General features: G+C 46.9%; 1 protein-coding gene across 1 annotated transcript in view; it reads left to right on the top strand.

The window, feature by feature from the left end:
• LOC147731161 (dynein axonemal heavy chain 11-like) overlaps positions 1–27,973 on the top strand; it is a 1,538,124-nt gene that overhangs the window by 967,840 nt on the left and 542,311 nt on the right. The window contains exons 29-31 of the mRNA XM_086956147.1: positions 842–1,077; positions 16,905–17,027; positions 21,008–21,212. Coding sequence (XP_086812273.1) covers positions 842–1,077; positions 16,905–17,027; positions 21,008–21,212 — 564 coding nt within the window. The remainder of the gene's footprint in view (positions 1–841; positions 1,078–16,904; positions 17,028–21,007; positions 21,213–27,973) is intronic.

Here is a 27,973-nt window from a genome sequence, read left to right as displayed (position 1 = left end):
TGTCAAGTGGATCTAAAGAGATCTGAGGTCCTCTGTTGCTATCTAGAAGTGCCATGTCTTAAACCTGCAGAACTCAGTCTGTGTCAGTGCCAAACATATCATTTGCGCTCATCAAGGAGAAATAATAATTATTGTGTTACATGAGACACGCCATTTGTATATTGGATTGCCTTTGTATATATAAGAATGCCTACAATAGCTTTGCAAGAAGTAGTACACAAACTAAGGATTTGATTCTCGAAAAATGCGAGTAAATGACCAATAGATGGTTTATCCTAAAGTGCTTGCTGCCGTTTGCTTCATATACTCTTCACTTGAATTATAAGGAAAGTGATCTATATCATCAGGTGGCTGTTCATCTAGGGGTCTGCTGCATATTTTGTGGACTTTACTCTTTATTGATGTAAAAGGTTATTATGCAATATTTCCAGTCTTTTGATTTTACTGGTTTGGCTAACTGAGATATGTGGCGACAGGAGTCCTTATAAGCAGCCTGGGGTAAGGGACCAGGATGGCTAGATACACGCACACCTGCAGGCTACGATGAACCTGGAAATTGAAGCAATTGTACAATTGGAAGCAAGTTCATTGACTAAGCACTTGCATACTGTAATGAAGTAAATACAGATACACGAAGCAGTTATTATTTTAGAATGATTGCAAAAAATGGTATGGAATTATTGTGGTAATGTCACTGTGAATATTATTTTTAACTTATTGCATGTTGAACTGTTAATGATTTATATAAACTGATGATAACGATTGAGTACAAAATAAATTCGTATATGCAAAGTAATTTTTATTTTGATGGAACTTGCTATTGTCCTTTTTTATGTTTTAGGTTCCCATTCCAATGGCTGAAGGTCTTGATCCAATCTCCATGCTAACAGATGATGCAACAATTGCTAAATGGAACAACGAAGGACTGCCTAGTGATAATATGTCCACACAAAATGGCACTATTCTTACGAATTGTGAACGATGGCCTCTGCTGATCGATCCCCAGCTCCAGGGAATCAAATGGATAAAGAGTAGATATGGCTCTAGTCTAAAAGTCATCCACCTGGGTCAACGAGGGTATGAGATGGTAGTGTGTGTGTGTGTGTATATATTTACGTGTGTGTGGGTGGGTGGGTGTGTAGATTTGGTTGTGTGGAATACTTTCCTCCTGTGTTTGGGTCTGCAGCATGTGTGTATGTCGGGGGCATGTAAGAGTGCATTTGTGTACCAACCCATGGTTCCCTAATCATACAGTAAGCTGTAGTGTGGAATACATGAATGCAATGAAATGTTGGTCTGACTGTTAGGGTAAAAGGGTATACAAACTGAGTGAGATGGTCTTCCAGCACCTTGTACAGGCATCCACAATACACCGAAGCCTGTCTAGATCAGAGAAGGCTCCTTTTATAAGTACCTGAGCCCTACTTGGTTCTTGCAGTTGAGGACTATGGGACTATGGGACTTCTTTAGAGTTTGGTGGATAGGGTACTCCATCACAAATGTGGTGGGTACCCTATCCACAGTATTACAAATGCATTATAGTCAATGGCTCTTGTGATATGAAGGATGGGACATTGCACCTTTGAGACAAGGTCTCTATCTGCCAAACTCTAAAAAGACCCTAAATATCCAAGTCTAAATGGTGTTAGTACCTCATCGAAAGATTAATTAATGAGGAAAGAAAAAAGGATCTATAATTTAAGAACACACTTTTGAAACATGCATTACCAGATTGGGGAATTTATATCACACAACGCCCAAGCCACGTGGATTTTCATTAAAGACAAGAAGTCATAATGTTTAATTTATCCGAAGGACAACTAGGCATAACATTACAGTTACAAGAGGTGTGGCATCCTGTGCTCAAAGCAATCAGAGTGGCTTTAGCAAATCCCAATATAGTGAAAATGTATGAACACTTGTGATTGGATGACTATTCTCTAGTCCAGGGTTGGCTGGGCCACCCTGAACCTGCCTCCAGTCTAAGATTGTATCTGATAGAGTCTTCTAGCTGCAGATCAGTAACCTTAGAAATATCCTAAGCATCAGACTGGATCTGGACATTTTTTGTGAGCAGTACCCTGTTGGATGGCGTTGTTTGCCTCCGCCTGGCATCGTCTGCACCAGAAGTGATGTGCACGGTACCTATAGGTGGCCATCCAAGCGCACTAATGTCAGGTCCTTTCTTTCACACCAGTCAGCAGAGATCCAGAGATGAGCTAACCCCCAGTCACTTTTTGACTGACCTTTTGTCGAATATTTTTTTTAGACATTTTATCCTGGTTTGCCAGGGATGTCTACCAAAAAGGCTGGTTTTAAGCCCTATGCGCCTGTCAACAACAAATGATGGTGATGGACCCACACCTCATCTGCCCCTGGTGTCTTGAGTGCTACGATGACCCAAGACCTGCGTTGATTGTCACGCCTTGCACCCCAACACCTTGAGAGAGAGATCCCTCAAGCTCATTGCCGCTCAACGTGCAATGCTGCGATGGTCTTGATCCCGGTCTAGAGGAAGGTCCCTGGATCGGTCGCTGAGCCAGTGTTCATCAATGCAGTCTAAGTTGTCCGGACACTTCCACAAAAAGAAGAAGAACAAGAAGTCAAAGAGGTCTTCGATTTCACCCCATTCAATGAAGTCATCTGACGAGATGAGGGAACGTTGGCTTTCATTGACTAGCTCTGCTGTCACCACACCTCCCCAAGCTTCCTGTATTCGCAGCGATACCCACCCACGTTTTATGAGGTCATGCACTTCATATTTTGATGGCTCATCCCTACACATGTGACTCTCGGGCCCAGCGGGAATGGGAGGGGCCCCTAGGGGTTTTCTGCTTGTAGGTTTCCTTCCCGCACTTATTGGGCCCCTTGGATCTATGGACAGATGGGACCAACGCTGGTTTAGCCGCCTTGACCTTCCCTGGTGCCAATCCCACTGCCAATGTCCAGACAGCATTACCCCCATTCTTATCCCTGACTCCACCACGGAGCCGGTTAGGCCCAGCGATGACTGGAGGCATTCCTTTGAGGCAGAAGTCTGAGCCCTAATCCAATGGGCTAGGACTTGAGGAAGATTGGGAGGGTCCACTGGACCGTTATGAATACCAGCCCCTAGACCCCAAAGAGGACAACTGGTGTGAGGATTTGGCGGATGCCAGTGGACAGGACACCTTCACAGATACTGGCTTGGTATCTCCCCCTACCATGACTATAGAGGAGGGAGCCTCATTTGCAATGATGGTTAGGAGGGTCAGCTGAGGTTCTGGACCTTCAGCTTCCCTCCTTGGCTGTCAAAATGAATGTCTTTACGAAGGTCCTTCAGGCAGGAGTAACCCCTTCAGAACTGCTTCTCCCTTTTAATGAAGCCCACACAGACATCTTACCGGAGCCTGGCCCAAGACCTGCAGAGAGGCTCCTGTGAATAGGAAAATTCATTGCCTGCCGCCATCGCCTGCCCCAGGGGCCCCCAACTTTCTTCACCCAACCCTCCATCCTGGAGAGCTTGGTGGTTCAAGCCTCCACGTCCAAATTAAATCCTGGCACATTCCCCACCACTTCATTAGACAGGGAATGAGGCTGGATACTTTAGGCAAGAAAATCTTTTCATCCACCGGCCTTCAGTCGGTAAATATCGGGTGTCTTTTGGGCCAATACTCCAACTTTCTCTTGGACTCGGCTGCGCAGGTGCTGCCTATGGTCTCAGAGGAGGCCCAAGCCATACTCTCCTAAACTATTGCTTATGGAAGGGATGCCGCTAAGTTCGCTGAATGCTGTTGGCAGGATATGACCAACTAACTGGACAGAGCAGGTTCCTCATTGGTGGTCCTTGGGTGCCATGCCTGGTTGAAAACCACTGGCTTTTCAGGGGATGTCCAGGGCTCGCTAATGGACATGCTCTTTGATGGCTCCCATCTCTTCAGTGAAAAGGACAGCAGTGATACGACCAAGTCACCACCACACCAGCACCCTGCTCGACAACCTCGCCAACCTGGGACTCAAGCAACTGGTGTCCACCCCCACCCACCTCGCCGGACACACACTCGACGCCGTCTTCTCATCCAGCACAGACATCGACTTCAGCCACGCCACAGAGCTTCAATGGACGGACCACAGCTGCGTCCACTTCACCTTCAAGAGAACGACGACCCACCAACACCAGCAACAGACCGCCCGCAGAAGCTGGAACAAGATCACAGCAGACCAGCTCGCCACCTCCCTGAGCCAACACCCTCCTGCCAGCTCAGCGAACCCCAGCCAGGCCGCCGACTACCTCACGAAGTGGATCAGCAACTGCGCGGACGAACTCGCCCCGCTGAGGACCCCGCCTAGCAGACCCGGCAGCAAGAAGGCCCCATGGTTCACCGACGAACTCAAGAGCTCCAAGAAGAACTGCCGAGCCCTCGAGAAAGTCTGGAAAAGGGAACCGACACCGGACAACAGGACCTCCTACAAACTTGCCACCCGGAAACACCACCAGCTGATCCGCGCCGCCAAGAAAACAGCATTCAAGGACCGGTTGGACAACAACGCACACAACTGCAAGGAACTCTTCAACATCGTGAAAGAGCTTTCCAACCCCAGCGCAGGAAACAACGACATCACCCCATCGCAAGACCTCTGCAACTCCCTCGCCTCATACTTCCACAACAAGATCACGGACATACACAGCAGTTTCAACAACCAACCAACGCACACCACGACCGACCAGCCACCCCCCCCCACCACCACCCTCCACGCCTGGACCCCGATCAGCACCGAAGACACCATCCGCACGATGAACTCCATCCACTCCGGATCACCGACCGACCCCTGCCCTCACCACGTCTTCAACAAAGCCGACGCTGTCATCGCACCCCACCTGCGAGACATCATCAACACCTCCTTCGACTCCGCCATCTTCCCTGAAAGCTGGAAACACGCCGAGCTCAGCGCTCTTCTCAAGAAACCAACAGCGGACCCCACCGACCTCAAGAATTACCGCCCCATCTCGCTTCTCCCGTTTCCAGCCAAAGTCATCGAGAAGACCGTCAACAAGCAGATGGCCGCCTTCCTCGAGACGAACGGATCCCTCGACCCCTCACAGTCCGGATTCCGAGCCAAACACAGCACCGAGACCGCCCTCATCGCCGCCACCGATGACATCCGAGCCCTGATGGACAATGGAGAAACAGCGGCCCTCATCCTCCTAGACCTCTCCGCGGCATTCGACACGGTCTGCCACCGCACTCTAGTACGGCGCCTCAGCAACATCGGAATCCAGGACAAGGCGCTGGAATGGATCATCTCCTTCCTCGACGGAAGAACACAGAGAGTCCGCCTACCACCGTACAAGTCAGAGGCCTCCGAAGTCATCTGCGGCGTCCCCCAAGGATCATCCCTGAGCCCCACCCTCTTCAACGTCTACATGAGCCCCCTCGCGGCCATCGTACGCAAACACCACCTCAGCATAATCTCCTACGCCGACGACACCCAGCTGATCCTCTCCCTGACCAACGACCCCGCCGCCGCCAGAGCCAACCTGCACGAAGGGATGAAAGAGGTAGCCGAGTGGATGACGACCAGCCGCCTGAAACTGAACTCGGACAAGACGGAGGTCCTCATCCTGGGCTCCTCACCCTCCGCCTGGGACGACTCCTGGTGGCCTCCCGCCCTGGGCACCGCACCCAAACCGACAGACCATGCACGAAACCTGGGCTTCATCCTGGACTCCTCCCTCGCCATGACCAGGCAAGTCAACAGCGTCTCCTCGGCGTGCTTCAACATCCTACGCATGCTACGGAAGATCTTCTGGTGGATCCCCACAGAGACCAGGAAGACCGTCACCCAGGCCCTCGTCACCAGCCGACTGGACTACGGCAACGCCCTCTACGCCGGGACCACCGTCAAGCTCCAGAAGAGACTCCAGCGGATCCAAAACGCCTCAGCCAGACTCATCCTCGACATCCCACGATCCAGCCACATCTCCGGACATCTGAGAGACCTTCACTGGCTCCCCGTCAACAAGAGAATCACCTTCCGCCTCCTCACCCACGCACACAAAGCCCTACACGACCAAGGCCCGAGCTACCTCAACAGCCGAGTCAACTTCTACGCTCCCAAACGCCACCTCCGATCAGCCAACCACGCCCTCGCCGCCGTCCCCCGCATCCGAAGAGCGACTACAGGAGGAAGGTCCTTCTCCTACCTGGCCGCCAAGACCTGGAACTCCCTCCCGGCCGACCTGCGCCTGACCCAAGACCACCTCTCCTTCAGGAAGAAGCTGAAGACCTGGCTGTTCGAGCAGTAGCGGCACCCCCCCCCCCCCAGCGCCTTGAGACCCTACGGGTATGTAGCGCGCTTTATAAATGTCACTGATTGATTGATTGAAGTCACCAACCCCAGTTTGCCTTTCATTCCTTTTGTTGCCACAGCAGGGGCTTCCAGCTCCATCTCTACCCACTGAGCCACCACGGCAGGCACGCTTCCCAGCCCCTGTGTGGCCAAGGATGCAGTACCCACAGACCCCATGGGTCCAGTATTCAGAGGGCAAGCCATTCCCTCATTCTTTCAGCATCTGCAGCCACAGAGCCTCTTTAGTGTTCCGTCCGACCATTATGGGCACCCAGTGGGAGGAAGCAAGGTCCTCACCTACATTACTGGAGGCCGATAAAATCAGACTGCTGGATTCCCCAAATTGTTGAAAGAGGAAACTAACTTTCCTTCATGACTACCCTTCCATCCATGCCACCCACTTGCAACAGGCTGATGTTGGACCATATCTCCTTACTCTGCCAAGAAATGGCAGCTCTCTTGGCCAATGTAGCCAAAGACAGGGTGCCCACATTAGAGGTAGGTCGTGATTGTTATTCCTGCTATTTTCTGGTGTCCATGAAGGATGAAGGCCTTCCTTAAAAAGGAAACATTTTAAATGCTCATGCTCACTCAAGTCCAGTCTGCCCTGGAACCAGGAGACAGGTGGGATCATTGGACTTACAAGATACCTACTGCCACATACCCATCCGGCCTGCCCACAGACATTACCTGGGGTTCATGGTAGGTCACAAGCACTTTCAGTTCACCTTCCTCCCCTTTGGCCTTTCCAGCTCCCCTCGGGTGTAAACCAAGGTGATGGAGGTGGTTGCAGCTCATCTGCGGAGATCACGGGTGCCATTCTTCTCCTATCTCGATGATTGGCTGTTGGCTCCAGACTAAGGTGCACCTCCTGCACTCGCTGGGGTGCACTGTCAACTAAGTCTGGGCGGTGAACTCCACTCCGCTCGCAGAGTTCGCAGTATTTTTTGCACTCCGCGTTATGCGCACCACCCGGAGTTTCAAAAACTCGCTCACGTTAGTCAACGTCAAGTTGGTGATCGCAAGCGAGGAAAATCCACCTCCCAGCAAGATTTTTACTTGTTTGCGATCGTCAACATCAAGTTGGCGAGCTTGGAAAATCAACCTCCGGGCGAGATTTCTCAACGCGGGTGGTCAGATTTCTCATTGCGAGTGGCCGCATATGCTCGCAACCGCTCGTGTTGAGAAACCATCCGTTTGCTTTGAGAAAGCTGCCGCTTGAGTAAAAATCTACTTGAGCAGCAGAAAGGAAGCAGCGCCCCCTTGTGCTGTGCATGGTGCCGTTTGCTATGATTGTACAGTGCAGACAAGCACTTGGCACTGAAAATCACTGTGAACTGCATTTATCTAACGCACTCCACTGCTCACGGAACTCTGTCTAGCGCAGCTGAGTTTCTTTTGCACTTTGCGGAGTTCCACACAGTGGAAGTCTGCGAACTCTGCCATTCAATATACTTCCTCCCACAACACTTGAGGGTGTTGTTTGTTTTGTTATGTTATGTTATATGCTGTTTTATTACGCGCTCAATTACTATCGGAGTATCCTGGCGCGGAATGAAAAGAAAGGAAAAACCAAAAGGAAAAAAAAAAAAAGAAAAACAGAGCAAAAGCGCGGGGAACAGCTAAAAGGCCATCTTGAACAAATGGGTTTTGAGAGCTTTTTTAAAGGGACCAAAGTTCAGGGGCGCTCGCAAGAACAAAGGGAGATCATTCCAGGCAGACGCTGCTCTGCCCGCAATCGACTGCCCCCCCAGCCGGGAGCGCCGAAAACGTGGGACCTGCAGCAGATGTTGGGCGGCAGAGCGCAAAGGTCTGTTGGGAGAGTAGCGACTAAATGGTTTCCTCAAGTAAGCCGGACCTTGTCCATTTATAGCTTTGTGAGCCAGTGTGAGAATTTTGAAAATGATCTATTGCTGTACTGGCAACCAGTACAATCTCTGCAAATGGATCTTTACACTCACACGGCTAGAAATGTTGCATAAGAGTCTGGCGGTGGCATTTTGGATTACCTGGACACACCCCACCAGAAAGGCCGGGGAACCACTCAGCAAGACGTTGGCATAGTCTAGGCGCAAGAGAATTAATGCTCTCACTACGGACTCTCTTGCTGTAAAAGGAAGATAAGGAAAAAACTTCCGTAGTGCCTTAAATGTGCCGAAGCAGCCCCTGTCAGTTTCTTAATGTGTGCCTCGAATCGGAGGTCTTCTCCAAACCAGTCCCCCAAATTCTTAGCGGGATATTAACTGAACAGGTTAACGGAAAACCAGGCGGCCAAAGTGATTCTCTGAAGCTACGGGGAAAAAGACTGTACAAGAGAATTTCCGTTTTGTCCTCATTGCATTTCAGTTGTGCGGCCGCAAGCCAGTTAAAAACCGAGGATAAACAGGACTGAATCCTCTCCGTGTCCAGGACAGCGCCGGGCCAGGTAAATAGCAGCTGCGTGTCATCAGCATAGGCTATGATTTTGGCCCCCAGTTGTTCGGCCATCTTTATCAAGGGGGTCAGATAAACATTAAAAAGCAAAGGGCTCAACGTGGAGCCCTGTGGGACCCCCGTCGAAAGGGGCTTAGCAGTAGATGAAAACGGGGGAAGCCAGACCTGCTGGGATCTGGTCGAAAGAAAAGAACCCAGCCAGTCCAAGGCTAAGCCCGTAACCCCAATATCTGCTAACCGAGAGAGAAGGTGCTGGTGTGGCACAGTATCGAACGCGGCAGAGAGGTCCAATAAAATTAGAGCCGCTCTACCGCCATTGTCCAGACACTCCCTAATAGCTTCGGAGATTTCCACCAATGCAGACTCCATGCTCGGGGCGGCACGGAACCCCAATTGGGCCGGGTGGAGAGCCCCCGAAGATTCCACAAACGCGTTCAGTTGCCGGAACTGCATTTTTTCACCAATTTTAGCCATAGCAGGGAGTAATGAAATCAGCCGATAATTAGCAAGCACTGCTGGATCAGCACCGGCTTTTTTAAGCAAAGGCAGCAGCTTAGCGAGTTTCCATTCACAAGGCACAGTGGCCGACTTGAATGAAAGGCTAATGATATGCGAGATTTCCTGTCCCACCACCTCAGCCATGCCGGCGAGCACCCATGCAGGGCAGGGGTCAGACGGTGACCCTGATTTCAAGGATTTAACCTCTGCCAAGGTGTTGTCTGCTGACGGTGGAAAAACTCCGCCAACCTAGGGGAGGACGCCCTTAAAAGAGGGGATGAGTCGAGAATGGTGTCCATAGTGCTGATGGACCTAAGACTAAACTGGATAACAGCTATTTTTTGCTCAAAAAACGAAGAGAGACTCTCACACCAAGCAACCGAGGGGGGCACTGCCAGTTGCTCAGCGCAGGGGGAGAGAAAGCTTTTGACAATAGCAAAGATCTCACGGCTGTTGTTGTTAGCCTTAACGATCCTGTTGGCAAAGTACTCACACTTTGCTGTTTTAATGCAGGCATAATAATTCCTCTGTGCTCCACGCAGAGCCGCCTTGGCCAGGGGGCAGTATGCTTGACGCCAGGACCGTTCCAGTTTTTTACAGGCCAGTTTGAGTGCGCGCAGCTCTGGAGAGAACTAAGGTTTAGAAGGGGAAGAACGGGCTCTACAAGTGTCACTACCTTTGGATGAAGAAGCCACCCCTGCTGCAACCCATGAGTTGAACGTCAGCACTGCCTTGGCCAAATCATTACCCAACACAGGCCGCCTCCCTCTCAGGGAGGCAGACAGAGTGTGCAAATTAATCTTCTGGGCGCACGCGGTTTTAACCGCTGTAGGGGTAATTTTATGGGCCGACCAAGCAAATCTGATCAGCCGATGATCCGACCACGTGAGAGTTTGAAGAGATTCCACCCGAACGGGAAAGTTCGAACCAATCAAATCAAGCGTGTGGCCACCAGAGTGCGTTGGCAGAGAGACCCATTGAGAGAGGTGGGCCAGATTAAAAGATTCCAACAATGCTTTACACTCAGGGAGCTCCACTACCTCAGCATGAATATTAAGGTCACCCAGCAGCAGAAAGCGCGGAAACCTCAGTGCCCTAGGCACCATAACCTCCAGTAAAGCTTTAAGAAAAAGACTGGAATGTCCCGGTGGCCGGTAAATTAAAGTTCCACCAAGGGTAAAATGGGGAGAGAGGACCAGGGAGGAATTCAGGACTTCCCCGTCACCTATCTCGTCAGGGGGATCAACGTGAAGCACCCAAGATTCTTTTAGAATAATTGCCAGTCCCCCCCTTCCCAGTGCTTGATCCTTCCTGCATATTTTGAAGCCTCTGGGAATGGCCAACTCGACATCCTGGTGCACTGGCGCTGTTAAGCCAGGTTTCAGTCACAAACAAAATGTCCAAAAAGCCCTCCGACAACAATTCAAAAATATCCGCAGCATGTTTGCTCATAGAACGAGCGTTAACCAATGCCGCCGAAATATCATGTGAGACACTCGAAAGAGGAGGTGGCATCGTCAAAGTAGAGGCCCAGCTAAAACCACAGACTGAGCAGGGGCCAAAGAGATTGGAAGTCCTAAGCCGCCGCACCGAGCCCGAACAACTGGAGGAGCTCAGGGAAAGCAGCTGCTCGCGTGTGTAAGAGATTACTATGCTTGCCGGACCGAAAATCGTTTGGTCAGCATGGCCTGAGCCCAGCGTGCCCGAGGCGCGGACGGGCCCAGACGGGCTGACCTTAGGCTTACCTTCGGCGTGCCAGAGGTGCCCCCGCCACGCGCGACCGCTGCGCGTTCGAAAGGGCATGTTGAATTTATTGAAGGACCTCCCTCCCCCAGCTAGACCGCTACCACAGAATCAGCAGGGGGCCAGGACTACCAGTAAGATGGCCGCCCGCCCTCCACTCAAACAACACACCAGCCACGGTGGAATGGGGCAGGGAAGGCTCACCTCACCCCAACGAAGTGACCAGGTAGGTCGAACAGCCCCCCAAATGATTTCAAAATGTTTGAAATGTCCAAGAAAGAAAATACACAGGCTCAAGAGTGCGAGCCTCCAAATGTACAAAATAAAACAAGGCAGAAGTTAAAATGTACAGCAGGTCAAATCACGAAGTAAAGCTTCTTTTTTAGCGAGTTATGGCCATCAAGCAAAGCGGGTCTGCATGGGAGCTACCACCAACCCACACTTGCCTCCTTTTTGTACATGGTCCCGCTCATGAGTGTTTAATAAACTTGGTTTCTTTTACTTCACTCCAGTGCTGATCTCTCTTTTGTTAGTCTTCAGACCCATAGACGAGAGGGTGACCCTTCACCAGTGGGTCAACACGGGGGTACATTTCCGCAGGCCTCATGGCCTCCTGTACCTGCTGGTGACACATACCACTGGCATGTTTGGGCTCAGCATTGGGACCTGAAGTTCCAGTGGTCTAAGCAGCAGGGGAATCCATCTGACATGGTCCAAATCTCAGAGCGCACTGCAAAAGATCTTCAGTTGTGGTTACCGAACAGGATTCGCTAAGTGCCAGACCCCTCTCCCTTTCTCAGCTAAATCTGACAGCAGTAACAGATGCGTCTCTCCTGGGCTTGGAGTGGCCATTTGGGAGAGGTGGACGTCAGAGGCCTCTGGTCTCTCGTGGAATCTGGACTCCACATCAGCCTGTTGAAGCTCCGGTCAATCCGATTGGCATTGAAAGCCTTTCTACCCTCCATCAATGGAAGGCTAGCGGAGGTGTTCACAGGCAACACCACTACCATGTGGTACTGCAACAAACAGGGTAGGGTGTGGTTGTGGACCCTTTGTCAAGAGGCCCTGCATCTCCGGACATTACTGGAATGTCAGGACGTTTCACTAGTGGTTCAACACATGGCGGGATCTCTGAATGCTAGAGCGGATGAACTCAACCGAAGATGCATAGCGGATCAAGAATGGCATCTCCATCCGGAGGAGGTGCAAGGTCTCTTTCAGCGGTGGAGAAAACCTTGGTTAGAGGTTAGATCTGTTCACCACCGCAGAGAACACGCAATGTCAGCAGTTCTGAGCACTTGAGTTTCCAAGGCGGCTCATGCTTGGAGACACCTTTCTGCTCAAATCACTCCTGCCCAGAAATCCCAAGATAAGGAACGACCTGGCCCAAGTCATCCTTGTGGCTCCGGACTGGGTTCAGAGAGCCTGGTATCATGAGCTATTGAGCATGGCCATCAGACCATGACTCAGGTTGGCCCTATGAGAGGATATTCAGACGCAGCAGCAGGGGAGGGTTCTCCACCGAAATCTGTCAACGCTCAGCCTTCATGCATGGAAATTGAATGCTGACAGCATTTCACCTTCCAACTAAAGTCTTTAATGTCATCTTGGCAGCCATAAGCCCCTCCACTAAGACCGTGTGCACCTGCTGTTTGTTGCATGGTGAGCAGAAAAAAAGGTTGACCCCCTGTTTGTTCCCCTTTATCTGGTCCTTCTGTTTATTCTTTCTCTTGCCCAGCAGGGCTCAGCCGTGGGCACCTTAAAAGGTTATCTTTCTGCCATTTCAGCATTCTTGCGGTTGCCAGATCAGCCATCCCTCTTCAAGTCCCCTATTGTTCACAGGTTAATTAAAGGTCTCCAACATGTGTTTCCATCTTCACCCTTCATTATGACTCAGTGGGACCTAACTTTGGTTCTGACGTTTCTGATGTGCACTCCTTTTGAGCCGTTACGCAACCATCTTATCAGGCCCCTTACCATCAAGAAGGCCTTTCTAGTGGCAATAACATCTGCCCAGAGGGTCATTGAGGTCTAGGCTTTGTCATCTTAGCCTCCATACCTCAACATCTTACCAGACAAGCTGGCCCTTCGCAGTAGAGCTTCCTTCCTTCTAAAAGTGGTCACTCCCTTTCATGTAGGCCATTTCATTACCCTGCCTACCTTTTATGCTCTGTCTCTTACCTCTAAAGAAGAGGAGCAACTCTACTGGCTGGACCCAAAGAGAGTGTTGTTGTTCTACCATGTCTGCACAAAAGACTTCCGGCTGGACGAACAACTCTTTGTAGGGTATGCTACAGCCCAGAAAGGGAAGGTGCTACACAAGAGGACAATCTCTTGATGGATTGAGCTCTGTTTAAAATTATGCTACACATTGCCCAAGAAGAAACTCCCTGAGGGTTTGCATACTCATTCCAACAGAGCCAAGGCTGTGGCCACTACGTTAGCATGTGGAGTCCCGGTACTGGACATCTGCCAGACAGCAATGTGGGCATCTCTGCACTTGTTTAATAAGCACTACTGCTGGACTATCAGGTCCGTAGGGGCTGGCTCTTTGCCCACTCGGTCCTGCAGGACATTCTAGTGTGAAATCATTTTGCTGACCCATCTCTGGGGAGGTATTGCTTGGCTAACTATTTTAAGGTTTTTGCATCTTCCTAGAGGGAGGACAACGCACACACAAAGACACTGAAAACCATGGATATATTGCAATTGAGAGAAGGAGTGTATTTCTGCTCCTTACAGTGTCTGTTAAGAGGCTGTAGCATGGAAAGTGAAACCACTTTTCACCCCTGACAATCAGTGTCCTGTCCTAATTTCTCTGCCCATCTTGAGTCCTCGTGTTTCCACATTGATCCACTCCTCTGGCTGTATTCTAACTAGGTAATCGCATTACTGTCCCTCAGGCCTCTGACACGCTTATTTCTCTTCCAGGTAGTCATGCCACTGTCATTGGTCATCCTGGGCCTCTGATACTTGCCTTCAACCAGACAGATTTACCAGTCAACTGTGCACAGCAGTCATGTTGACTTTTCTATGAGCCACTGGGAATGCCTGGCCCGATTCTCTTCTGTGTTAGCTGGGTTATGTGAGAGAGCAAGAATGAGAGTAAATAAGAGAGAGAGATACTAACTCTGTTTATCTATGTCTACTTGCATGTTCTGTGTCTTGGTTCTGTACAAGGATTAAGACTGCCTAGGATTGAGACTGCCTGATTTGGCTAGGCCTTCTTCCTTCAGCCCTGGGACCTCACACCCATGGGCCTTGTTTACAAGTTGTGTGGATTTCCTCCCCCTCCTCTAGAGGCAATTTGTGGAAGTCCAGCCCACCCTCTGAGAGACTACCATTGTCAAGTTTACTCATTGTCGCCATCTCATGTCATTCAAGTCTTTTCCTAAAACCTTTCGATATATTAGTAGTTTTTTTATTAGAGAATTTTTTTTTATCTTTTTGATTAGGATGCCAACCCATTGGTTGATATCTTAAATCCGCCTTGTTGTATTAGGTGTATTAACACCCTCAATGTCCTGTTCCAAAAGTGCTACTTCCTCCTCTGCACCATGCTATAACTTTGATTTATTGCATGTCACTCAACTGAGTTCAAGTTTCCAATTTGAACTTTTTGTCTAGTTTGTAAATGTTTCCTATCTAATAATATGAACAGTCCCATCCTAATTTTATTTAAGCATTGATTCAGTCTCCCTGCTGGTTCTGTGGAACTCCTGCTGCGCCCACCTCTTATTAAGATTGAGCTACACATCTTCTGCCCACCTACTCCTAATTCCATTTGCACTCACCTATATCCCCCAGGCGGGCAGTCTCTGCACGACCTCTAAGTCCATCTCCTTCATTCAGGCAGTGTGAACACACTCACCTTTCCTTCCAACTAAAACCTTCTCTCCTGTCTGCTTCTATCCTCTGAATCAGCTGATTCCGTTTGGGATGATGGGTCTGCTTGGAGTGTTAATCTGTAGGTTCTGCGTCTGCATGTTATATGCGCCTAGAGAGAGTGTGTAGAGTTTTACTGAGGCTTTGTAGGATTAATGCCTGTGTCTGCAGGATAAATGTGTGTATCTGTGCAGGGTGTGTTCTGTCTTGGTAGGGTTATATATCTCTACAGGTTGAGTGTGTTTCTTTCCAGGAGGATGTTGGACTGTGATGGTCATAGGTGTGCGTGCATGACTGTGCATGGTATGTATGTTCATGTGTCAGGCAGTGGAACCTTCAGGCTGGAGAACCTAAGCAGGTAGGGGACTATTTGTGCAGATTGTTTTGCTGCAGTAAGATGTGTGTTACATGAACGATGGATGTGTGGATGTAGGTTATTTAGACAGAATATCGTAAACAAAAATGTTGTGGGACAAAATATTGTGTCAAGACTTTCAAGGATAAAAGTATTGTAAAGCTAAGTTTATATAGGTAAGCAAAGTTTTATTATATATAACTCCATAAATGTACCTTGACAATATATATATCTTCATGGTACGTAGATGTGGAATAAAGAATAGTAAATCTATACTTGCAAATTTGCACTGACCTACTCGATATTTTGTCCTCGATATTTTTGGCATGATATTCTGCGCAAACGATATTTTTGTTTCCGATATTCTGTCAGTGATCCTGCCTGTGGTGGCTATGCTTGTTTTTTGTATACTTTGTGGGTGTATTTGCGTGAGACGTGTCTCAAGTCTGTGAGCTTGTGTTGGAGCCCTCAGGCCCTCCTCCTGGCCTCCGTTTTCTGTACAGGTCTTTATGACCTTGAACTCAGAATCAGTAGAGGTATGAAGATGATTCTGCTCCTCTTTCCTCTTCACTAGCAACTGTCTCATCCGCAGAGAAGAACATGGGATGGGACGGGGAAAGGATAGAAAAAGATGGGAATGGCACAAAGCAAGAAGAGGTCACAGAAGAAGAGAAATAAGTGTAGAATGCCTGAAAATCAAAAGGCGGAGAATAAAGAAAATAAAAATCTTGCGAAGTAGCAGCTCCCCAGTAGTGCAATAACAGTATGATCCCTCTACCAGCAAAGTCCTAGTGTTGAAAAATGTATTGAAAATAATTTAAATAATTAGTTGCATAATATGCTACTGTTGTACACAAGAGAATCACTAGCTCCGCCTTCCACTTCTGCGAAATAGTCCTTTATCCCTTCTGGTCAATTAGTTGATTAAGGAGTTTGTAGGAAAAACAAATTTCTTTATCGGACACTTAGATTTCAGGAGCATCTTTCTCAATGGACAAGTTTATTGATAACAAAAAATCCACACCCCTTTTTTGCTATTGTCACAATAATATGGCTCAGCAGTGACTCTGTTAGATAATGCATTTACCGAAAGAAAGCCACGCTTTCTGTCATTCTGCTTATAATGGATCAATGATCTCACGGGAGAGCGAAACTGTCTCTTCTTACTTTGCAGGACACATTACCGTAAATGATTTAAAAATATGAATGAACCTGTTCCTGTGATGAAATTAGTGGAATTTAAAGACTGCATGTAGTGTAGAAAAGGCGAGGGTTCAACCAGCCTACAGGTGGGCAAAAGTGGCTCTAGATTGTCCCAAATTGTCACACATGTGGACCACAAACATGGCCGCGAAAAGCCGTGATGTGGTTGCTGAGACAGTAATTCAATTTCTGTCCCAGTGTAAACAACATTCAAAATTGGCAAACGTGAAGATGATTTTAACAAAGTGGATACCTTCCTGACTATACATGTATGGGACAATTAGCTACTTTCCTATTAGCCGTCACACCACTGACTAGGGGCATATAGGGGTTTCATTCCTGTTGATTTTCAAACCATGTCTTACAAGTGAAAAATCCTAACATCTGGCAAACTGAGGAGTCCATTGTTAGACGCATTTCCAATTATAATGCAAAGTAAATTGTTTGTATTCTCTAGGTACGTTGATGTAATAGAACAAGCCGTTGTGGTTGGAGATCCAGTGCTTATAGAAAACCTGGAAGAGACAATTGACCCTATCCTGGACCCCTTGCTTGGGAGGCATACCCTCAAGAAAGGAAGGTAATCAAGTGCTGTTATCCGTCTTCTTTTTACACTATTTCTGCCACCCCTGAACATACATGATCAAAGCTGGAGTGCCATCAGTAACACTCTGGTAAAGCCCCGCTACATAGTGTGATATCATTGGGGTTTTGAGTTTCTGCTTCCAGCTTTGTCCGGAAATGTTTGTGCTCGTGAGTTCTAGGTTATATTGTAATTTGACTTAAATTAGGAGCTTTTTTCTAATGAAAACTGTTCAAATATATTAAATATAGGCATGTTTTTAATGTTCTGATATTAGCATTTAACCATGCACAACACTACCCCAGGATGGTGAAACCCTTCACATAATGTGGGAGAACCTTCACTATTGTTGATTCATATGATGAGAGGTGTCATTTTTTGTTGATTGGTCTGCCTCATCTGAACCAGGCTGGCGAGCACCCCAGATCAGTATCTCTGCCTGTCTCATAGTAGGTGTGTAAATATGCCTTAACAATTCGAACAAACTTAAGTAAACACTCCCACATGTACTGCACCCATCACTTTGTTGCAAAGCAGTGCCTAAACAGGACCTCTAATGCCACCACAGATTGTAACTATTTTAAATGATGAATCCTTCTTTGGTTGTACTACACTGATCCTGTCCTCCACAGACTGAAGTCATCTGGTCTGGTGAAATTTGCAACTACCACACTAGGTGACAGCTGTTCTTTCAACTAACTAAAGGAGGAGTCTAGTTCGATAACCCATATGCCCTGAAATCCCGCCTGTCTTCTGAAAGCATGTGATAATATTAACCCAGCAATGATGGCCCAACTTCACAATCCCAAATAAATCTTGATAGTACAGAGAGTGTTATCTAATAATTCTCCTATTCAGCACCTCAGGTGGGGCGCTTCATTATCGCAATATCCCTTGTGTCTGTGGTATTCCATCCTCACCAACTGCTTCATGTTCATGCTTGTTGTTCACCTGTACCGCATTTCATGACCAAGGAATGTGTTGAGCCATCTGCACTCCCTTTTGTAGCTTTCTCCTCCTCCACATCCATCTTCATTATTTTTGCTGCTTCTTTCCAGTCCATAAGATAGTGTGTTGTTCCGGAATACCAAATGGATGTAGCCATCTCTATCAGACCTTTTCCATTCTAAGTTTTTTGGGGCCAATCTGAAGATGGCTCTTCTTTGGAAGGATGATTGCAATAGGTCCTGAAAGAGGGAGCAGGAGTCTCCATTGAAGCAGATCGTATCGAATTATACTTCCTCTTTTTTTGGAAATAATGGGACTTTGCCACCACATTTCATGGTAAAGCATTTAATGTGGAGTTAGGTGGGCACGCCCGGTAAGGCCTTTGCATTTGGACCTTTAAATGAGCAGGATCTTGTAGTGATGTGAAGAGGTCTGGCAAAAATGAGGCCATGTTGTGTCCAGCCATTCCTTCCTCCAGGTTTCTAACTCTGATGTTTTCTCTGCGTGCCCTATTTTCCATATCCTCACTCTTTGGCATGGATTGCAGCTGCCCCTCCAGGATTCCCACCATCTGCATTGCTTTTAAATTGGATGCCCCCAGTAGGTCAGTCTGACCTTCAACCTCTAGGATCCTGGACCCCACCGCAACAAAGTCCTTGTGAAGTTCTTCAATCTTGGATCCGAGCGAATTTAGATCAGAACTGCTTAGCTCAATATCCTTGCCCAAAGCCTCTCAGGTCTTTCTGGAGGGCTTGCTGCAAACTTTGGAAGTCTTACTTTGTAACAAACATCTTTCCCCGGGACCTTTCTGCATCCAAAGCAGCTTGATTCCTGCCTGGGATTGTATCTGTGAACATACACACACACAGAGAAAGAGCTCAGAGATGTAAGGGAGACCCTTTGCCCTTCCATGCTGTTTTTTGTGTCATGTGGGCCAATGAAAGGCCCTGGGGTAGAGATACTCAAAGTATGGCCCTGTGGCCGCATGCAGCCCTCCTGACCTTTACGTGAAGCCCCCGGTGAACAGCAGCACTGGGCTGCTGTTCATTTGACAGAGCAGGAACTTTATTTACACATTAACTAAAATAACAGTAAAGAAGAAAAGAAGAAAAGACGGTGTCCTAGACAGCTTATCTTTACAAACACCTTTAGTTTTAAAGACATCTTGCACTAAACATGTAAAAACATGATAAACTCTCTGCACATTTTTAAAAAGTGTATTTTTTTAACATGCATGAGCATTTTTACCTTAGTAGATCAGATTATATCTCTGCATTGAGAGGCATTTATTAGCAGTGATAGTTTTCAAACTTGATCTTGGAAACATTCATGCGGCTCCCATTCTGAAAACAATGAGGCAAGTCATTTGTAAGGTGCACCTTGTGTGTAGCCATGGTAGTTACATAATTGGAACAAGATTATAGTTTATTCAACAAAATACAAGAAAAGGTTTTGTACAGTACACATTCTGAACGTATATATTTTAAGGGGCTCTCATATATGGTAATGAAGGAATAGTAGGCAAAGTGAAATTGACCAATTGCCTAGAATCACACAGTTTCATCAAGTGGAAAAGCCAGGACTTATTCCAGGTTTTCAAGTTTCACATTTTGCAATTCAACTACCAGAGTATCTCTTACCCTTTCACGTTTTACTTTAGAAATTAATTCTTTGACTTAAATTCTTGGTGCATGAGAATAGAGCGTTGGTGGCAGACAGAAGTCACTTGAACGCTTTGTTTGTTGTCCACACCATGCATTTGCTTCTCTTCCCCCTACACCCACCTTTTATCACCCAACCCTTGCATTGCTGACATCAGTGCGGCCCTCACGCATGCCATAGACAGTAATTTGCGACCCCTGTGGAAATGTTTGCGAGTACCCATGCCCAGGGGTTTGCAGAAGCCGCAGCTCATGACCACAACATAGCACGTGCCTTACTTCAGGGTGGATTCTTCAGGGTGGATTTCCAGTTCCGTCCCAAAATCCGTTTTCAACTCTCCCATGCCCCACCTCGACTCCTCGTGATGTGCAATGCTCCTTCGCTCCCCAGGCCCTGCTTGTGTACCATTTTAAAGTACAGGGGGCTTTAGCATTTTTTGACATCGCAGCTGGACTGCACCGACGCACTTTTGTCGTGAAAAAGCCTCACAGTTGCCTAGTCTGGAAAGATCAGCACTTGGAAGGAGTTACAAAAAGAAATAATCGATTAAAAAACATTTTCAGTGTCTCGCTGATGCCATTTTTCTGAACGAAAACATCTGCAAACTTTCTTTTGAACCCTCTATCATTCTGGTGATCAGCTTGGCTAATTTTACATACACTTAAGAGAATAATGTTGATAGTGCTACCAAAGTAGGACGAGGATCCGAGGTTCACACACGCGCTCGCATATCTATTAGTGGAAGTTTTGCAGTAATGAAGCGAGCCGCTATGCTAAAGGTTTATTAGGAAGCCAGACATTCTAGTGTTGTGCAAGGCACTTTCATGTTCTTCTTTCACGGTTTTCAAGTATAGCCATACACTGATTAAAGGAACCACTACACTAAACATCACAATCTGAAAGTGTCTAATTCTATTTCTAATCATTATCAATTTAACAAGCCGAGAGCGGAAAAACATGCTCGTTAATTAGCATCCAAAGGTTAGCAGGCACTGTCTGGACCACTGCATTGTCTGCCTCATACTCCCCAGATTGTAGCTGGGCACGAGCCGTCTTCCTGCTGTGTATTGATCTAGCTGTGTGCACCAGCTCATCATTGAACAGTATTTTTCATGGCATGCCTCCCCGTGGGGCTTTCCATTCAGTGAGTGATTTCATGGTGTAGAGAGGATCAGAAAATTAATAGTTCCTATTATAGTTCACTTGAAATTCTAGATTTGAAGTTGGCATCAGGTATATTTTCAGTTGCAGGTTCTGAAATGCAATCGATCGAATCGGTTGTATTGCTAAACTGGAAGATAAAACAATATTTTATTTTTATCAAAAACTGCTGCAATAGGTCTTACAATGTTCCCACTCTCTTGCAGGTATATAAGAGTGGGCGATAAGGAATGTAAATTTCATCAAAAATTTCAGCTGATCTTGCATACTAAACTTGCCAATCCGCATTATAAGCCTGAGATCCAGGCCCAGACCACCTTAATCAATTTTACTGTTACCCGAGACGGCCTAGAGGACCAGCTATTGGCAGATGTCGTCAATTTGGAAAGGCCAGACCTAGAACAATTGAAGGTGAGGTTTGACTTGTTTTTCATGGTGCGCTCTTTGTTAAAACTCTGCTGTGCCCTGTTTCCTTGGTGAGTGACAACACCACTTGTTCTGCTGGCAATGTTATTAGCTTCGTGATTGAACGGGGTGCACCCAGGCACCCGGACCTTCACAAGGGGCGGGTATCTGGAGCTCTGTGTTCGAGGAATCAGTGACGTTTTAATGCATGGGCAAAGAGGGCTCTGGCCCAGGGCCCCATACTTTCAGGGGCCCCCTGATAGAACCAGTTCTGTTCTGCATAGTCTTGCCCTGATGGCATTTAATGATTCTTAAACAGATTGTTTTAAATACCATTTTCCTTCGTTTTATTTTCATTGTGGGTGACGTGTGTCTATTACATTTTGTAGAGAAATGTTGTGTTTATGTTTTATGCAACATCCATGAAATAGTTTCTTTTTGATCAAATCAGGACCTCACATTTAAGAAATGGGAGAATGTTACAGAAATTATTTGCAAGCAGCTGCTGTGTTATAATATTTAAAACACACATCACTAATCCCGAGTATTACATGTAAGCACATTAGAATTGGAACAAGTGTGTCTGGGCACCGTCAGTGACTCAGCCAAACAGGGCATGATGGCTCTGAAATAGGATCACAAATTCAAAACTGTTCCTTGCAGGGGCCACCAAAATATGCTTAACCCACGGCCCCCACAATCCTTAAGATGTCTTTGTTTAAGGTCCCACACACTTCGACGCCTCGCACCCCTGTTACGTGTTTTTAAATATTAACCCCTCCCATGCTCATGACGAGCTCAGCTCGTCATGAGCCACGGTGCTCGTGTGCTCATGACGAGTTGAGCTCGTCATGGCCGTTAAAACGATCACACGCGGGGCTAATTCCCCTGCTGTGCTGAGCGTTCTAAGGAAAGAGGTGTGGCCGTGACGAGCTCAGCTTGTCATGAGCACATGAGCACCGTGGCTCATGACAAGCTCAGCTCGTCATGAGCACCGGGGCGCTGCGCGCTCCCCGCCCCCTCCCCACCCCCCAGCACAGCGGGGGAATAACCCCCGCAGCCAAAGGGTTAAAACAGAAGGGCTGAACTATTCTTTCTCTACTTACCTAACTCAGCAAGACAATTACGCAGTGCCAAATACTGTTTTCTCTTTCGCCTGAATAGGTCTTCTTCATTCTAAGCTGCTACTTAGACTAAACAAAAAATTGCCCTACAAAAAAATTGTTCCGATCACGAAAAAGCTTTTCGTCAAGTCTGCCAGACATTATATACCATGCAACGTTCCACAAAACAGACTGTATCCTGTCATGCAGTTTAATATGATTGTTATTTGTAGACCATTCCAGATAGGGCCTCATTTACACTGTGGCAGGAGGATTAAGTACATTTACCATGGGGGAGTACTTTACTCCTGCTATGATGAGGGTACTCCGCTTGCCAAAGTTAAAGATGCCCATTAGCCCAGCGGGCATCTCTTGCATTTTCTAGCACCATCACATCAGTTTCTGTAAATGCATTGAAAATTTGACGGACAGCTCCTTCTGATAGAAACTTCTAACCGCAGATTCTTTCCATTTTGAATATTCCCCAAGTGTCAGAAGGAATCCGGAAACTTTTCAATAGTACCTCTGCATGTCTGTAGGTGAAGCCAAATGGCTCCACACTGATGCTGTTCGACTTCATAAATGACATGCGGAGCCTTTATAGACAACACTTCCTCACTCTGACGTCAGTTCCTTTCTTTTTGCGCCACTAAACATGGATCTGGAGCTACCCGCGCCTCTTTGAGACCTTTATCTCACTCAAAAAAGTGTTTTTACAGTATGCAAGGGGCATGCCTCCTCCCAAAACAAAAGGTTTTATTCTCTTTATGGATTGTTCCAAACAAATGTCTGTGATAGATCCTCACCAAATTTCCCTGTAGTGCCTGAGGTAGCGCAACGGGTCGAAGGTCTGCAGTGATTATACATTGATGAACCCAAAGACAATACAAGACTAGAGTTGAAATTATACATTGCCATGCATCGAAGGTATGACAACCTGCAGGAGGCTCCTGACCATCATACCTCTTCTGAGTACTGACTCCTCTCACCCCCTATACCAGAAGAGTGCTTCCTATGTCATACTTAAGCGTAGCGCAGTTGAAGTACATGACCTCCGGCTTCCCACCTTAGAGGTCAAGATCAATGTACTTATGGAGGTTCTTCAGCTGGGGCAGGAATTTACTGAGCTCCTCCTGTTTTTTAACAAAACTCATGCAGACACATTGTTGGAAACATGGGCCAAAACTAGCTCTGGTCTGTCAAATTAAAAAATGCCACCAACCTACCTCAAGTGACCCTGTGTTTTTATATCAGTACCCCATACCTGCAAGCTTGGTGGCACAGGTGTTTACAAGCACATCCAATCTAAACACATCTCCGACTACTCTTCCTGATAGGGAGTCAATACGGTTGGAGACATTCAAGAAGATGGTCTTTTAATCTATCAGCTGGAGTTCAAATCTGTCAATGGCAGCTGCCTGCTTGGGCACTATCCTCTAGCCCTTTAGGATTTGGTGGCTCAGGTCCTCCTAGGTGACCCCGACTGGCCCTTGCCCGGGCCATTCAGGATAGTTGTGATGCTTCCAAGTTCACAATTCATTGTGCCTTACACACCACTGATTCCATCGGGCGGGCCATTAGCCAGCGACGCCATTTCCCACCATGCTTGGCTGCAGTCCACCAGTATTTGAGGCAATACTGTTCACCCAGACTCACCTGTGTGGGGTCAAGACAGACTTAACTCTCAAGCGATTCATAGAGTGCAGGGCTATAGCCCACTCTGTGGGCTTATCTGCCCCACCTTGCCAGCCACATCAGCCCTATCATTCTTTTCGTGCAAGCCCTTTTGACAAAGGGGAAAAGAGAGGGTTCCATACCTGAAGTAGGATGTGATTGATATTCCTGCTACTTTCTGGTGCCCAAGAAGGTTGGAGGCCTTTACCCTATTTTAGACCTATCTGCCTTCTTCCAGATAGAAACATTTTAGGTTCTCACACGGCCCAGGTCTTGTCTGCCCTTAACCATGGAAGCCGGATGGTGGCATTGGACTTGCAGGACGCCAGGGCCCTCAGTCCTGCCTGCGGTTCGTGGTGAGACAGGACCATTTTCAGTTTGTTGTGCTCCGCCTTGGTCTCTTTTTTTTTTTTATTGGAAAGAAGGGGCCCCCTATAATAAGACTGGACTAGCTATACATAGGGAAAATAACTGGTTGGAAAAGGTCTATAGCTTAGTCAAGGCTGTGACATAGTAGTAGTAAAACCCTAAGGGTATGTTTCCTGGTAAGGCTATGGCCTATAAGAGATTTGTTTATAAAAAATCATAATTTCCAATGGATTTTAGAAAAATGTATTATTGTTCTAAAGGGATATATCATAGAAATGGAAAAGTATTTTTTACAGTGTAGTATAAATATATATTAAAGCGATGTCAAGATAATCATTGAAAACAGTACAGCGTAAAAACATAAGACACAAATGATGATGGCAAGGCGGGAATGAGACTACGCGCGTTTCGGCGAGGTCACCTTCATCCGGTCACCATCTTAGTGTACTGTATGTAGGTATGCCAATTGCAGTTGCATAAAAGCATAAGATACAGAAGATAGAGCTGTAATAAGGCATAAATGCAGATCTCAAGGCATGGGGCTAGGTCTGGAAAGAGGACATCATCGTTGTGTGTATCCTGTGTTAGAGAAAGGAGTCACCTAGATGTGGTGCCAAGTTATATTTATTTCAATTTGTGCCGATTCCGAATTGAAGATGCCCTCTAAGTAGGAATCCTGAGGTAGCGAAGAGTAAATTATATAATAAGATTCACGAAAGTCTGTGTGCTGGATGGGCTGTAGTCCATCCACATGATATGGGGGTAATACAGAGCGATATGCTTGTTTAAACCTGCACGATAAGGAATCCGAGATCCGAGATCAGCTGCCCAGGCTCACAAGAAGGAAATAGTGGCAGTTCTCTTTGGTCTCACCAGCGCCCCTTGGATGTGCACAAAAGTGATGGCAATGGAAGCAGCACACCTTTGGAGCTCAGGTATGCCAGTCTTTCCCTACCTCAATGACTGTTGAACGCTGACTCACCCCAGGCAGTCGTCAATCACCTCCAGACTATGGCAAACCTCCTGTCATTTTTAGGGTTTGCTATCAATGTGCCGAAGTTACACCTAGCTCCTTCTCACACACTCCCCTTAATGGACCATTCTGGACACGTTCGGTTCCATGCCTTTCCCTCAGTAAAGAGAGTAAAGGATATTAAGACTATCATCCCAGTTTTTCATCCTTGGTCCAAAGGATCTTCTTGGTGGGGAAGGGGATGAGGGAGGATGAGCTCAGCCGCCAGGCCTAGCAGATGGCAAGTTGCAATTATACCTGGAGGTGGCACAGGGTTTCTTCAAGAATGGGGAGAACCTTGGCTCGAATTGTTCGCCACAGCCGACAGCGCACATTGTCAGCACTTCTGAATGTTGGCGTTTCCAAAGAATATTTAACCCTGAGATGCTTTCTTCTGCAAGTGGAACTCTGGACTCCTTTATGCCTTTCTGCGGATATCACTCCAGCCTGAGTTTTCAAGAATATCAGTGCCGACCAAGTCCAAGTCATCCTAGTGGCCCCAGACTGGGCACGGAGAGTCATTGTTTCCAGAAAACAGGCTGCATAAGCCTATAGTTAGGATAAATGTGTGCCTTGGTGCTTGCCAGCTATGCCCTTTCCAGGCAAAGTTATCTGAAATGATGTTCTTTGTTGTGTCCTTAGCCTGCTAGGCCTTACTCAGGGCATTGCTAAATGTTATCTTTCAGCTCTTTTGGCCTATTTGCAGTTGCTGGATCATCCCTCTTTGTTTAAATCTCCAGTTATTATTTTTTAAAGGTTTACAACACTTGTTTCCTTTTTCTCCCTTTGTTGTGCCACAGTCGGATCATAACTTGGTTCTCACATTTCTAATATGCACTCCATTTGAGCCGCTTCACAGTTGCTCCTTGCAACTCCACACCTTCAAGACAGTGTTCCTCAGCCCCATCACTTCATCGCAGCATTTGAGTGAGCTTCAAGCTCTTTGTGACAACTCGCCATAGACCACCACCTTCTCAGACAAACTGGTTCTGTGAACCCAGGGATCCTTCTTGCATAAAGTTGTTTTGCCATTCCACATTGGCGAAAACATCACCCTGCTGGTGTTCTATGCTCTGCTGTACTCCCTTTAATGAGGAGGAGGACAGACTCCATCACTTAGGCCCAAGGAGAGCACTAAGCTTTTAAATAAATCGTATTAAAGAACACCATGTGGACGATCAACTCTAGCTGTTCGCTGTAGTGATAAAGAGAACCATCTTCGGCTGGATCATGTTTTGTATTAAGATCTGCTACACATTGGCTTAAAATCAGCTCCCAGAAGAACTGCATGTTCATTCTACTTGGGCCAAAGCTGTAACACTGCGTTGGCACCCGGTGTCCCTGTCATTGACCTTTGCCACGTGACTACGTGGGCATCCCTCCAAACATTCATGAAGCACTATTGTTTGGATAGTCAGGTTCGCCGATTGGGGAATGTTACTCACTTGGTTCTGAAAGATTTTCTGCTTTCAGTCTATCCACAGACCCACCTTCAAATGGGTACTGCTTTGGTATCTATTCAAAGTGTATGGAATCTGCAGCTAGTATTCTCTATCAGAAGAACATGTTAGTTACCTTCATAACACTCTTTATGGTATAGACTATATCTAGCGACAGATTTCTCACTGACCCTCACATCCTCCATGTGCTGTGGTTAGCCTCTATCAATGAATACGTTCCCAAGTCTAGGAATGTGCACAATGGGCACACTCATTTTTTGTTGGGGTGTGCATCTGGGGCACAGGCAGTGGGGCACAATTGATATCAACTCGCTGAAGTGGTGTCTTTACCGGATCAGCATGTCCTCTCGGGAGCAGAACAATGTCAATGCGGAGCCACATAGCGCCACCTACCAGAGCACTACTGAAAAGTTTCCAGATCCAGTCTGAAGCCTGAGAAATATTCAAAGGATGCGGAATCTGTGGTTAGATGAGTATCTTCCAAAAGAGCACTACCGAAGGTAAGTAAATTGTTCATCAATATGACTGAGCTATCACTTTTGTGATGCAAATCCACTGCACAATATTTGTAAATATTTCCCTTTCTTGGGGTGCTCCAGAAAATCTCAAACTGCTCTTCCCCGATCCCTGGGTATCCAATTTCCATGTAGCTTATAATATATACCTATAATGACACTTGCCTAAAGGTCACTGTTACAATTAAATAAATGATACGTAGTCCAGAGATGTATATTAGGATCACAGCTTTATTCTTCAGATAGGATCCAAGTTATGCCTCATACTATGCCCCACCAGAGCAGCCTCCTTGCAGCTCAGCCCTTCCACACCAACTGACTCCTTCTTCTACTCTAAACCTGTCAACATTCTGATGACATCACTTAAACTGAGCAGAAAGGCAGAGGGCAACAATAGAGAGGATGCATTAATCACTTTCTAGATTATAACACACCCCCTCATCAAAATTGTAAAAATACAAGCATGCAAGATCCTAGTACATACATGCAATATGACTGACAATAAATAAATGTGCAAAGGTGGACATACACACATACGAAAATTCAACGAGCTTCAAAAATAACATAACGCTTCAAGAATAACATCAAACTTCAAGAGCATCGTCAAACACTACATCCCATCCCATCTTGAAAA

The sequence above is a fragment of the Lissotriton vulgaris genome, chromosome 2_1, assembly GCF_964263255.1.
Source record: "Lissotriton vulgaris chromosome 2_1, aLisVul1.2, whole genome shotgun sequence".
Lineage (NCBI taxonomy): Eukaryota > Metazoa > Chordata > Amphibia > Caudata > Salamandridae > Lissotriton > Lissotriton vulgaris.
Note: the sequence above shows the minus strand (reverse complement) of the source record. Positions and strands in the feature narration are given on the sequence as shown.